General features: G+C 55.5%; 3 protein-coding genes across 8 annotated transcripts in view; 2 read left to right on the top strand and 1 right to left on the bottom strand.

The window, feature by feature from the left end:
- The first annotated feature begins 1 nt into the window (after window position 1).
- Window positions 2–4,401, top strand: RPA2 (replication protein A2). Its single transcript, XM_063419118.1, has 9 exons — window positions 2–114; window positions 251–363; window positions 437–538; window positions 617–730; window positions 1,399–1,473; window positions 2,496–2,609; window positions 2,893–3,003; window positions 3,088–3,182; window positions 3,808–4,401. The coding sequence occupies exons 1-9, from the start codon at window positions 99–101 to the stop codon at window positions 3,890–3,892; spliced, it is 825 nt and encodes a 274-aa protein (XP_063275188.1). The 5' UTR covers window positions 2–98; the 3' UTR covers window positions 3,893–4,401.
- Window positions 4,402–4,978: 577 nt separating this feature from the next.
- On the top strand, window positions 4,979–11,343 carry XKR8 (XK related 8). Of its 2 annotated transcripts, XR_010082982.1 has the most exons (4): window positions 4,979–5,370; window positions 5,922–6,118; window positions 6,831–7,755; window positions 11,209–11,343. XR_010082982.1 is itself a non-coding variant. In XM_063419116.1 (3 exons), the coding sequence occupies exons 1-3, from the start codon at window positions 5,075–5,077 to the stop codon at window positions 7,556–7,558; spliced, it is 1,221 nt and encodes a 406-aa protein (XP_063275186.1). In that variant the 5' UTR covers window positions 4,979–5,074; the 3' UTR covers window positions 7,559–10,283. The 2 variants fall into 2 exon arrangements, 1 of the variants encoding a protein (XP_063275186.1); XM_063419116.1 differs by lacking the exon at window positions 11,209–11,343 and having other exon boundaries at window positions 6,831–10,283.
- EYA3 (EYA transcriptional coactivator and phosphatase 3) overlaps window positions 8,749–12,722 on the bottom strand; it is a 41,093-nt gene continuing 37,119 nt past the window's right edge. For all 5 annotated transcript variants that reach the window (XM_063419110.1, XM_063419114.1, XM_063419115.1 and 2 more), the window contains one exon: window positions 8,749–12,024. In XM_063419110.1, the coding sequence (XP_063275180.1) occupies window positions 11,944–12,024 (81 nt within the window). In that variant the 3' untranslated portion in view covers window positions 8,749–11,943. The remainder of the gene's footprint in view (window positions 12,025–12,722) is intronic.

The following is a 12,722-nucleotide window of genomic DNA, read 5'->3' as shown; positions in this document are numbered from 1 at the left end:
GGCTGCCGGCCGGCAGAGCGGCGCTCCCGGATTGGGCGGCAGGCGGCGGCGCGCGCGGGCCGGCGCGCGGGCGGCGGCGGCGGGTGGCGGAGGGCGCCATGTGGAGCGGGCACGGTGCGCGCGGGGCCTCTCCGGGGGACGCGGGGCCCGGGGGCCCCGAGGCGGCGCCGCCGCTGCTCCCCGTGACGGCGGCAGCGCTGGGAAAGGGGGCTGCGCCACCGCCTCACGGCCCCTCTCTCTCCCCCCTTAGGGAACTTCGATGGCGGGTACGGCGGCATGGGCGGCGCGGGGCCCCCGGGCGGCTACACGCAGTCCCCGGGCGGGTTCGGGTCGCCCGCCGGCGGCCAGGCGGAGAAGAAGCAGGTAGGCCGGGCGGGCGCGGCGGGAGGGGGCCCGGGCCCGGGGCCGGCTCTGACGGCCCCTCCGCCCCTTGCAGCGGAGCCGCTCGCAGAACATCGTGCCCTGCACCGTGTCGCAGCTGCTGGCGGCCGAGCAGGTGGACGAGACCTTCCGGATCTGCGACGTGGAGATCTCGCAGGTACCTGGGCTCCGGGGCGGACCCGCGGCCGGGGCGGACCCGCGGCCGGCCCGGATAACCGCGTCCCCTGTGCCGCAGGTCACCGTGGTGGGCATCGTCCGGCACGCGGAGAAGGCGCCCACCAACATCCTCTACAAAGTGGACGACATGACGGCAGCCCCGATGGACGTCCGGCAGTGGGTTGATACTGATGTAAGCGCTGGGTTTGCAATGAACAGGCTCCTTTAGCAGGTTTTGAGGGCAGCGGGTTGTAGAATTGTGTCTGAACTGGAAGGAACCCATAAGGATCATTGATCGACACCAACTCCCCACTTCTCACAGTTTTTTTAATCCAAAAGATGTAGCTTTTCTGGAAAGTATTTTGGGGATAACATGTCCCTGAAATCCGAGGGAGATGCTGTTGTAGGTGTTGGATATGACTGTCTGCCTGTTTAGTACAGCTGAGTTCAGTTGAACGGTTCTGAGAGGTAACCAGGCAGATGTTCAGTTGCCTTACTACAAGTTTAGCATGAGTTCAAAACCAGCTCTGGCCCACCCCATCCCCCAAACAGATTATGGAATTCAACACCTAATTTTTTACTATTTGAGGTTCCTTTCCTCTTGTTGCACTGTGAGAATCTCTCAGAAGTGGACAGAGATAGCAGAGCAGACAGCTGGCTCTGACTGCTCTGAAATGTGTATCAATGTTTTTATTCACTTTTTATTTACAGTTGCATTTCTCTAACTGCTCTTAGTGGACACAGGAATGTGTCTTGTTTGTGCTTGCTTGAGCTGAGCCTGCTTTCCTAAGTCGCTTATTGTTATAATTGAGAAATGGAAACATGGAACAGCAAATCTCTCTTTTTTCCCCTCTCTGTTAGGAGGCGGGAGGTGAGAATGTTGTGGTACCTCCAGGAACTTATGTTAAAGTAGCTGGTCACCTTCGGTCCTTCCAGGTAAGGTTATGTCACCTGTGTGAGTCGTGAGGCTGGAGCAGGGGTGTGAAGGATTGCTGATCTGCCTTGGTGCTAGGGGGCTGCTTTACAATATCCACTTTAGTGTGCTCTCTGGATAAATCCTTCTATGTCTCTGCCAGGGTTTATTTAATAACGTTCCAACTATTCCTGGATGCAGAGGATTATTTAAAATGAGATTCCTTTCAAGATTCCCCTCATCATCAGTGTGTTTTCAGCAGAGCAGAGTTCTGGCCACCAGGTTCTGGGGTGTTGGTACTGTCAAACTTAGGCCAAGTTCTGGTTCATGGGGAGACTTCTTGCAGCACTTCATGTGGTTCATGTGGTTTAAATATTCAAATAATGATGCATGTGCATCAAGGCAAGGTGCAGTTGATTCCCAGCTGGTTAGAAAGAGGAGTGACTGTCTCCATTGTCTTTCAAAATCACATCCTTCTCCCACTGCTTGCTTGCTCCCATTGGGGTGGGTGGAATCAGAAGGGTCAAAGTGAGAAAACCCATGAGTTCAGATAAAGGCAGTTTAATAAGTAAAGCAAAACAAGGAATTCACTCCACACTTCCGATGGGCAGGTAGGTGTGGCTCTTCCTGCTTCTTTCACCAGTTTTATAATTGAGCATGACACTGGCTGGTCTGGATTCTCCTGTGGGGCAGTGGGGGGCCCAGCAGTTCCCCCTCACAGCTCCATCTCCCCTCTCAGCCTAATACTGGTGGAGCTGTGTGAGAAGCAGGAAAGCCCTTAGCTCTGTGAGCAATGACTGAAACATCCCTGCATTACCAACACTGTTTCCAGCACCAGTCCAAAATTAGCCCATGCTACTGTACCCCAGCCAAAACCAACACAAGATGTAGGTCAGAACATTTTGGACGAGCTGCATACAGAGAAACTCTTTCCTCACTGCTATCCCACTCCTGGAGGGAATGGCTGGGTTGGCTGTTGGGCATCGTGTTGCTGTGCTGTAAATTGATTGTTTTGTGTTTGTTTGTTTGTTTCCCCCTCTGAAAGAACAAGAAGAGCTTGGTAGCATTTAAGATCATGCCTCTGGAAAATATGAATGAGTTCACCACACACATACTAGAAATTGTCAATGCACATATGATGCTCAGGAAAAATCTTATGGTACGTACAAAGATCCTGATTCCATCATGGCCCTTCCTGGGTGACTGGTGATCTCCCAAAGAGGGACCTTTTGCTGGGAAAATTGACTCATTGAGGGGCTGGAAAGGTTAAAGCTGGGCAACACTGAAGGTATAAAAGGAGTCCTGGCTTCCTTTAAGAGAGATTGTGTTGCAATCCACTTCCATAAGAAGCTATTTTTATTATTAGAAATAACAGTGAGTCTTTAACTCTGCGGGCTTGGGCAGCCTGGGTAACCACAGCAGTTTTATTCTGATCATTCCAGTCAGCATCAAGAGTGCCACAGTCATTTTCCTCCACGGGGATGAGTGACATGGGGGGCTACAGAGGAGGTGGCAGCCTGCCAGTGAACGGGCTCACGGCGCACCAGAGCCAGGTGGGTGCCAGCAGCTTTTCTGGGAGCACAGCAGTGGCAGCAGAGGCCTCTCAGGGTGATGTAGTGTGGTTCTTGCTCATTCAGGTGCTGAACCTGATCAAAAGCTGCCATGTCCCAGAGGGGATGAGTCTACAAGACCTGAAGCAACAGCTCCACAGTATGAGTATGTCAACGATCAAGTAAGTGTGTAGAAATGAGGGATGCTGTGGAAATCCAGGCAGTCCTTCCAGGGGCAGAGAGCACGGTGGTCACAGGAGCCAGAGCTTGTGAAAGATTCACTGCCCTGAATGAGCTGTTGCCAGTTGCTTTGCTCCTTGTTTTTAAAACAAACTGTTGATCAGTTCAGTGGCCATGTGCTGCAGTGCCTCAGTAACATTTCTCCTGTTCAAGGACTACCTTGCTCTCTGCACACTGATAAAAAATCTAGGAATAGTCTGTTCTGTTCTACATCCCTGTCTCTTATAACTTCTTAAAATTTACAGAAGTAGTCATTACCTTCCGTGACCTTTGTATGATCTGTCCCCTCTGAAGCAGAGTGGTGGGTGCTACCTGGCAAGTGCAGAGTGGTGACTCAAGCACAGTCTGAGCTTCAGAGGGGGCACATTGCCACATTTTTGGAGAAAATTCTGTGTCACTGACACAGCCCATGGAACAGAGACACCAAGAGCTTCCCTTGGCAGCTGCCAGGAGGGAACTGTGGGGATGGGCTCTGTAAATGGGAATTACCTGGCAGAAAGGTGGTGACTTACCTCCCTTTGCTAACAAATTGCTGACTAGTTACCAACTGTGGGGTTTTTCTTCAAGGCAAGCTGTGGAATTCCTCAGCAGCGAGGGACACATCTACTCCACGGTGGATGATGATCACTATAAGTCAACGGATGCTGACTAAAGTTCCTTCCACCTGGTTTTAGTTCCAAGCAAATGTCTGTCCATGTTTCAAGATACCTTGCTGAGCTCTGTTGCATGGAGGGTGACCTTTGCTCTTTGTGGGAAGTCCTGGTTACTCGGTGAATGCTGACTCCTTGGAATTCAAGGACGAGCAGGATGTGTGTGATTCTGGTAATTGGACCTGATTCTGTGCTGTGACCATGTGACTGAAAGCATAAACAGACATGGGAAAACTGAACTCAAAGCTTCAGGGCTTGTTTTGGCTCCTTAGAGCGTGCCTGCTAGAAGGAAGAGCTTCTTTATGATTTGTCATTTATTTCTAGAGCTGTTTCTCCTAACTCAGCTTCCATTCCATTTTCTTCACAAAGTGGGTAGCCAAGAGTAATCTTCAACCACTGTACAGCAATCATGAGGTGTTTATTGTTTAGTTCGTGCATTTAAATCTATATTTGTACTAGAGCTGATCTTGTTACTAGAGCTTTTGAATTTTCCAATAAAATGTTAACTTAGGATGCCTTGCATTGCGTGTGGCCCCGTGCTGGCAGGACTGATGCTCCAGCCTGCCCTGTCCTGGCTGTCCCCGGAGCACACCGCCGGTGTCCCAGCCCGCCCTGACCCTCTGCGGCGGGGCCAGAGCCAGCGAAGGCGCCGTTGAACAGGGCGGGCTGTGGGGAGCAGCCGGAGACAGAGAAGGGTCCGAGCAGCCCTCACACGTTCCGGGCACCTCCACCCCGCTTCTGCCGGGGTCACACCTCGCTCGGGTCCCGGCCGTGCCGGCGGGTCAGGGCTGCGTGTCCGGCGGCAGCGCCCGGGGAGCGGGGGCAGCGGCTGTGGAGGGACACGCGGGGCCGGGGCTGCAGGGTCCGGGGTGGCTCTGCCCCGGTGTAGCGGAACCGCTGCGGGAGACGGGCAGAGGAGGAGCGGGCAGGGGCGGCTGCTGCTTCCCGGGAAGGGGCCGGAGAGGCTCTGCCCCCGGCCCGAGGCGGGACACACCACGGCTCCGGGGCGGGACACACGTCCCGAGGCGGGAAACACGTCCCGAGGCGGGAAACACGGCTCCGAGGCGGGACACAGGGCCCAAAGGCGGGACACACCACGGCCCCGGGGCGGGCCCTGTCAGGGGCTGGGTGCGGCCCGCGCCGGCGCCGCCACCGCCGGTAGCGGGCCGGGCCGAGGGGCCCCGATGTCTCCGCGAGCGGCCCCGCCGCGGTTCGGGCCGCTGCAGTTGGCACTGGCGGTGGCGGGGACGGCGGCGGCCACGCTGGACCTGTGCATGGACGGGTGGGTGGCGGCGGAGTACGCGCGGCGCGGCCACCCCGGCTGGGCCGCGCTGTCGCTGTCGCTGCTCGCCGCCGCCTCCGCCGCCGCCCAGGCCTGCAGCTGGCTCTGGCTGCGCTCCGACCCGCCCGCCCTGCGCCCCGCCGTGCCCTTGGCGCTGCTCGCCGCCCTGCACCTCCTACAGCTCGGCTTTTTCTTTAGGTACGGCACCCCCGCCCCCGGCTCCCCGCGCGTCCCCGGGCATCCCCCGCAGCCTCCCCCCGGTGCCCGACCCTCTGCGGCCGCCCCTCGGCCCCTCCCGGCACCCGGGGGGCGGTGAGCGGTGCCTCGGCTGTCGGGAGTGCCAGAGGCTCCGCGCAGGGCGGTTCTGCCCAGCCCGGATGAAGTGTGTCTTAATCCACCCGGGTCCGGGCAAGCGGAGCTTCCCCCGGCTCTGCTCTGTGCCGGTGCTGCTGCCGCTCCCTCGGACAGACGGAACAGCCTCGTCACGGCCTGGGCGCTCCCGGCACTGAGGGCAGCGGCGAGGCCGAGCCGGGGGAAGGGAATAATCCAGGCAGCTCCGCTGAGGGCGATGCTCAGTTTTTTACACTTATATGTGTATGGTGTGGCTGCTGTGGTTTGGAGGGGCAAGGAGGGGTTTGGAGATAAATCAGTGGGGTTTGTTGTACCCTCAGGAGTTTGTTGACCTGTCAGGGCAGCGCGGGGAGCAGGGTGTGCCTTGCCGGCCCCTCAGCACAGCTGTGTCCCCACAGGTGCCTGCACGCCCTCAGGGTGGGCTGGAGGGTGTGCTGGGCAAAGGCGGAGGAGGAGGAGGAGCAGAGACACATGGCCTTCCTCTCCCACGACATCAGCATGCTGCGTCTCTTCGAGACCTTCCTGGAGAACACCCCGCAGCTCACCCTGCTGCTCTACATTATCCTGCGGACAAACAAGGCTGAGCTCTCCCAGGGTGAGGGGGCTGGGGCCAGGGGAGGGGGCTGTGGGGCTGCAGGCTCGAGGTCAGAGGGGGCTTGGATGGGGCAGATCAGAGAGGCTGTCCAGGGGCTGGAGGACCCACAGGACACTTGTAGTGTCATTCTGCCCCCATGTCACTCCTTCCTTTGACATGTCACACTGTAGGGTGGATCCCTGTCCTGCACTCATGTGCCCCAATGGGTCATGCTGGGCTTGGGGTGGGGGCATTGAGGCTGGGGAACCACTGTGGTCATTCCCTTATGTTCCCCAGGAGAGGCTGAGGGTCAGGTGGATAATCAGGCACCTTACAGGGTGTAGGGAGGTGCTGCTGTTGGTATGGGTGAAGCTGAGCAGGTGCTGTGGTGCCCTTGCCAGGATGGGGAGCAGGAGAATGGGGAGCCCAACTGCATGGGAGGTAGCACTCACCTGCCTGTGTGGGCTTCCATGCCTGGGAGATGGGTTCTGCAGAGCCTTTCAATCCCGGCATCTACCCCATCTTCTGGGCAGGGCCAGGCATCAGCCTCCTTGTCCTTTGGGAGGGCAGAAAGTCAGGGGAGAGATGCAGGTGCTGATGCTCTGACCCTGACAGCAGCTGCTTTTTGAGCTGGGGGGAAAAGTCATTCTAGCAGTGGTGGACAGGGCGAGGTTTGAGCCAGGCTAGGCCACCCCTTGTTCCCTCCTCAGCATTTTCACCTCTGTGTTTGCAGGCCTGGGGATGGGCACTGCGTTCCTGTGCGTGTCCTGGTCTCTGCTGGACTACCACCAGTCCCTGCGCTCCTTCCTGCAGGACAAGCACGAGCTGAGCCGCGGCTCTTCCCTCATCTACTTCCTGTGGAATCTCTTCCTCATCTGTCCCCGGATCCTGGCAGTGGCTCTCTTTGCCCTGCGCTGGCCCTACGGCGTGGCTGTCCACTTCCCACTCGTGTGGCTGGCCATGTTCCTGTGGGTCAGCCTGCAGGGCACGGACTTCATGGAGTCATGGGGCCCCGAGCAGCTCTACCGGGCCATGGTGGCCGTGATCCTCTACTTCAGCTGGTTCAACGTGGCCCGGGGCAGGACGCTGTACCGCAGCATCATCTACCACAGCTTCATCCTGGTGGACAGCACGCTGCTGGCCCTCGCCTGGCTCTGGGACCAGGCTCCCTCGGAGGAGCACTCCTACCTCATCCCGGTGGTCTCCGCTGCCCTGCCCTGCTACCTGCTGGGGCTGGGGCTGAGGGTCACCTACTACAAGTGGCTGCACCCCAACGTGCAGGTGCAGCAGGAGGGCAGGTCCGACGAGGTGGATGCCAGCGCAGGCAGTGATGAGGCAGAGTTCCGCTCGTTTTTGAAACCGGACCTTGTGAACAGGAGGATGCAGTGGCTGGCCCAGACCCACTTTGCCTTATCCCAGCCCGCCCTGAATGGGGCTGCTGCTGTGGAGTCTGCTGTCTGAGGGCAGCTCCTCTAAAGGGACATGAGGGGGGAGGTAGACCTGCTGGTTGTGCCCCTCTTGTGCCCCCCAGGCTGTTGTTTTGGACAGCTGGAGGGACCTGGCAGAAACCAGGGGTGATGTGGAAACACCCGATGAGTCCCATGGCACTCAATGTGGCTCCCATGGCTGTACCCTCAAGGAAAGCCACAGTGTTTGTGGTGAGTCTGGCACATTGTGGCATATGCCTGCACTGCTGTGCCAGCTTTTCTTGTTATTTATTACTAGTTTTTTCAAAAACGAAAAATGAAAACAAGAGCAATGGTTTATTTTCTCAGTGCCTCTCCTGTGCCTGCTGCTGTCATTGCTGTGCAGGGATATGGGTGGTGGGGCAGGGAGAGTTGTTTCCTCCATGGTTGTGGCTATCTGACCTTTCTGTTCCCAGCTAGGAGTTTCCTCCTTGTGTGTTAGTTTTGGTGTTAAGGTCAAAGCTCACCTGTTATCTCTGTGTTGAGGGAGGGATGGGGAAGGAGCAGATGTGTGCTGGGAGGAGCGGCTGCAGGGTGGCTCTGGCTTATTATGGACACCTCCTGCTCCCTTGGGTGGCATTCCCAGCTGTCGATGTCAGCAGTGGGGGCAGTGCTGTGCCAGCTCTGGGCACAGACACCCACCACTCCCCAGGTGGGGCTGCCTCCTCCCAGCTCAGTGCCCACACCAGGCAGGCCCCAGTGCAGCCGCTCCTTTTGCTGCTGCCCAGCTGGCAGCTGTGGCACATCCTGGCTGCCCACAGCACTGACCTCTGACTCCTTCCCCTCACCTTCCTCACATCCCTCCTAGCACCCAGCTCAGGAGGGAACTTTCATACCAGGGAAAGCATCTGGATTCAGCTGGAGGAGCAGCTGAAATGCTGTTTCACAGGTGCTCCTGTGAGCCCTGCCCAAGGCCAGCAGCACTGCAGCAGAGGGTAAGGGAGAGGTGTTGCTGTGTGCATAAGAAAATTGAATGTTCATCCAGGAAGCACCGTGTGCCTCCCCTGGGCACCTCAGCAGGGCCCAGGAGCAGGTCCCTGCCCCACAGACTCCCCAGGGCCATGGGGGCTCTGGTGGCTGCACTGTGACCTGTGGCACCCTGAATGCTCCTGGTTGCTGCCAGGCCTGGCTCGGTCACAGGGGCAGGGACTGACTGAGGGGCAGAGAACAGGCTGAAGCACTGACTATAGAAAATAAAGACTTTATTATTTTTTTCCAGTTCACAGGACAGTTCCCATTACACACCATGGACAGGCAAAGGCCCCACAGCCAGCAGCACCTGGGACTCACCCCACGTAGCACAGCAGAGGAGGTGCTGTGGGCTCCAGGGGTCCCACTGCTCCCCACCAGTGCCAGCACAGACACCACCCCAAAAGCTGTTGGAGGCAACAAATACTAGTGGATCGGGTGGTTTTTAAAGCCTCTGTGGCTGTGGTGAAGCTGAAGGGGAAGGCAGCAGCACCCAGGTGAGCTCAGGTGCTCTGAGCCTGCAGGCTGACTGTCCTTCAGGTGTTCAGGTTTGCTCTCCCATTACCTCTGACCTGACTGTAGCTGAACTGGTGACAGAGACAAGAGAAAATCAATGCTTGGATAGAGATGCTGTTCTTGCCTCAAAAGAGACAGGAAAAGGCTTAAATTCAGCCAGTAGAGGAAAAAATAAAATAGCCAGGTCACCCCTTTATTAACAAACACAGAAATGTACCATCAACCTCCTGTTATAAAAGTACTTTACATACATTCAAGGAAACATCATATAAATACCAGTATGAAATGTCAGTGGCTGCGAGTTCCACACTCAGCTAAAATTTTACCAACATCTTAAAATTTCCTTAAAACATTTGAAGTAAACAAACACAAAGCACAGCCAGCTGCCAGGCAGCTCAGGCCTGCAGGTCCAGCACCTGCTGCCAGTGCCTGGGCAAACCCAGCCCCTCTCCAGCACGGCTCTGCTCAGTGAAGCACGAGGGCTGCTCGGCCGTGCCGGTGGTGGGAGGTTAAGGCACAGGTTTGAATCCCAAAGTTCAGCCAGCTGGAGTACGAGACGTGCTCCCAACAGGCTCCTGCACAGGCTGGGACAGCTCCCACACCTGCTGACAGCAGAGCTTTGGATGGGCTGAGGGATGTTCAGCATCTGCACAGACTCTTCTGTGACTACAACTGAGTCTTGATCCTCTGGTGACATTTCCGACCATGGGAGCAATGAGGTTGCTCCTCACCACAGCTCTGGCACTCCACAGGGACCCCAGAGGAACTGGACTCTATGGATCTAGAAGGAAGGGAGCTGGAGCGGCCTCAGCTGCCTTGGAACAGGTGCAAACACACCTGAGCTCTCCATTTGGTGTAGACAGAGAACATCCCTGCATCCTGCTCCCCTTTCCAAACGCACTGCTGAGCACTCCCAGCACAGCCTGTGTGCCCCCAGGGCAGCCAAACACCCTTCCCTCTGCTGACACCCACAGCAGACTCCTCAGATTTCCCATGGGATGAGCAGTTGTGCTGCTGGCAGGCAGCAGCTCCCACACAGACAGCGTGCTCCTGCTGCAGAGCTCCTGGGGAAACACAGAGCCAGCCTCCACCTGGGATCAGAGCAAAAGCCAACACCCAGCAAGGCGCTGAATGGAAAACAGATCACTCCTGACTCCAGTGACCACCCTGGAGAAAGAGAATTGCCTTTGATTCCAATTTCATTAATCTAAAAAAAAAAAAAAAACCAAACCAAACCAACAAAAAAACTCCAAGGGAAACTGGAGCTGGTACCATGTGAAATAGAGCTCCCAGGTCCAGTCCCTGAGCACGAGGTATCCAAACCCCTGGCTCTAGGCACCTCCTGCCCCATGGTCACTGGAGCTGGCCCAGGAACTGATGCTCCCAGGCACAGCACAGCCTGTGCCAAACTGGCCCAGCAGCTCCCCCTGCACTGATGGAAATTCACCCTCAGTAATTAATGCCATGAAAGGAATGCAGCAAACACATCCCTGCCGGTACGAGCACAGCAAATGTGTCAGTGTCCTCCCTGCAGTGACAGACTTTCAGCCCAGTCTCCTGCTGGCTGATGTGGGGCTGATCACAAACTGGAGGGGTCTGGGTGCAGCCACAGGTCTGGCTCTGCAGGAGCAGCAGCAGCACTGGGTTCTGGGCCACAGCACACACCTGAACTCAGGGCACCTGCTGACCTGGTGCCATCAGGGTCATGGGGTACAAACACAGCCCGAGTTGGCACAAAACCAGCCCCTGTGCCCGCCCCTGTCCTCAGCTGGCTGTTCCTGGCAGGGGAGCTGCAGGTCACTGACTCCAGCCTCTATTCTGAGACAGTAGCAGAAAAATCAGCACTACCATCCCTCCCAAGTGCTCCATGCTGCCAAGTCACAGTGTCTTAGAAAATTAAGTCCCTCTTAACAAGGCGTTTGTTTTATGTAGTTAGGCTAATGCAAAGAATATAAGAAAATTGAATCTGATTCTACTAAAAGGAACTTACAAATGGGGTCAGGAACACAGAGGTGAAGGTTATACCATAGCCAGAGCCTTCTCTGCAACATTCATGAGGATTTAGGAATTAGATTACTCCTAGTCCAGGTGAGGACTCTGTTCACATCTGAGCAGTCTGCTGTACCTGATGTTCACAGGCGGTTTTGTTTTTCTTTGCAGGGAAAATCTGTGGGATCTACAGTGCAGACCAAGGCTGGAATCCAGTGATGTCCTGCTGGCTAAAAGGGCTTGTGCACATATTGACTAGAAGCCACTGGGATCAACTCAGAACACCAGGACTTGCCTCTACAAGGAACCACATATCCCAGGAGCATTCCCTTGCCTTTATATTTTCCAGTAATCCCACACTGAGGAAATAACATAAGGACATTGTAATAAATTAACTGTTTTGAACACCCAGGGAAGGAGAGAGGACACATTTTACAGCAATAGAGGTATTTTTGACATTTTCATTAATATTTCCTATGAAAAAAACCATAGCTCTTCGGCTTTGCAAAACAAGGGAGATTTAAGCTCTGCCATCAGCGTTTTCCTATAAAAATAAAGTTTTGTGTTTACTTGGGTTCTACAACTAAGCTGAATAGAAAGGAGAAGGCTCTTACAAATCAATCTGCTGTTTTATGGCCCCTCCCTCTGGAGACACATGCCAGAGGCATGCAGCTGGCTCTCTAAGTCCCTTCTGCAGACAAGCTCTAGCTCTGCTGAGCCTAGGGCTTCTTTACAGGACACCTCTGGACTTGGCAGGGCCCGTGCTCCCGAGGAACGACCTGCTGTCGTATTCCACTGTACAGTTTGCATTAGGTATGTTTTCTTCATCAAGCTGAAAAGTGAGTCCCCAAACATGTGAGATCTGTGCCCTCCCGGGAGCTGCAGTCACGTCTTTGCTCCAGCTTCTTACAGGAAGTCTAACTCGAGGGCCTGGTGAAGGGACACGAGGTCAGCGTGGTTTGTGATCCTCCAGAATGGCATGTTGTGCTGTAAAGAAAGAGAACAGTCAGGTTTATGCGGGATTTTCAGCTGAGGGTGAGGAAGCAGGCAGGGTAGAGCTGCAGGGCTGTGCAGTGTGGTGGTTCTGAGCACACCGCTGTCAGGACAGGCTCCAGCCACATGCACATCTGTATCTGGAGCCCATCTTATGTGCACATCTGTGTGTGACAGGCACCAGCACTGACTGGCAGCTGCTCACAGTGGAAACCTTGGCTGTGAGCTGCTGCTGCACCCAGGAATGCCTGCCCAGGGCCCTCAGGAAACCTGCACAAGCAGCAGCTCTGGCACATGGCAGAATGCGTGAAGCCTGCAGAGTCAAGGTCCTGACAGTCATCTTTGCACTTCACTAATCAGCACAACTGAACAACCTGTCCAGGCCTGTCCAAATCAATCAAACTCTTTGCTCCTTGTTTGTAATCCAGCCTAATGGCAGGTGCTGTATTCATCTGCTGCTTTCTGAGCCATGACTCCTCCACACTCCTGAGAAACTGCAATATCCTGATAGTCACAGGCTATGATCAGCATACAGAACCATAGAATCTTCAAGGGTGGAAGGGATTTCCAAGATCACTGAGTCCAACCTTTCAACATGCTACATCCAAGATGCTACATTAAGACACTGCTGACAGGGACAGTGTTATATGCAATCCTAAACAATAGTAAAATAGAAACTTTAAACACCCAGG

This window comes from Prinia subflava, chromosome 24, assembly GCF_021018805.1.
Source record: "Prinia subflava isolate CZ2003 ecotype Zambia chromosome 24, Cam_Psub_1.2, whole genome shotgun sequence".
NCBI lineage: Eukaryota > Metazoa > Chordata > Aves > Passeriformes > Cisticolidae > Prinia > Prinia subflava.
Note: the sequence above shows the minus strand (reverse complement) of the source record. Positions and strands in the feature narration are given on the sequence as shown.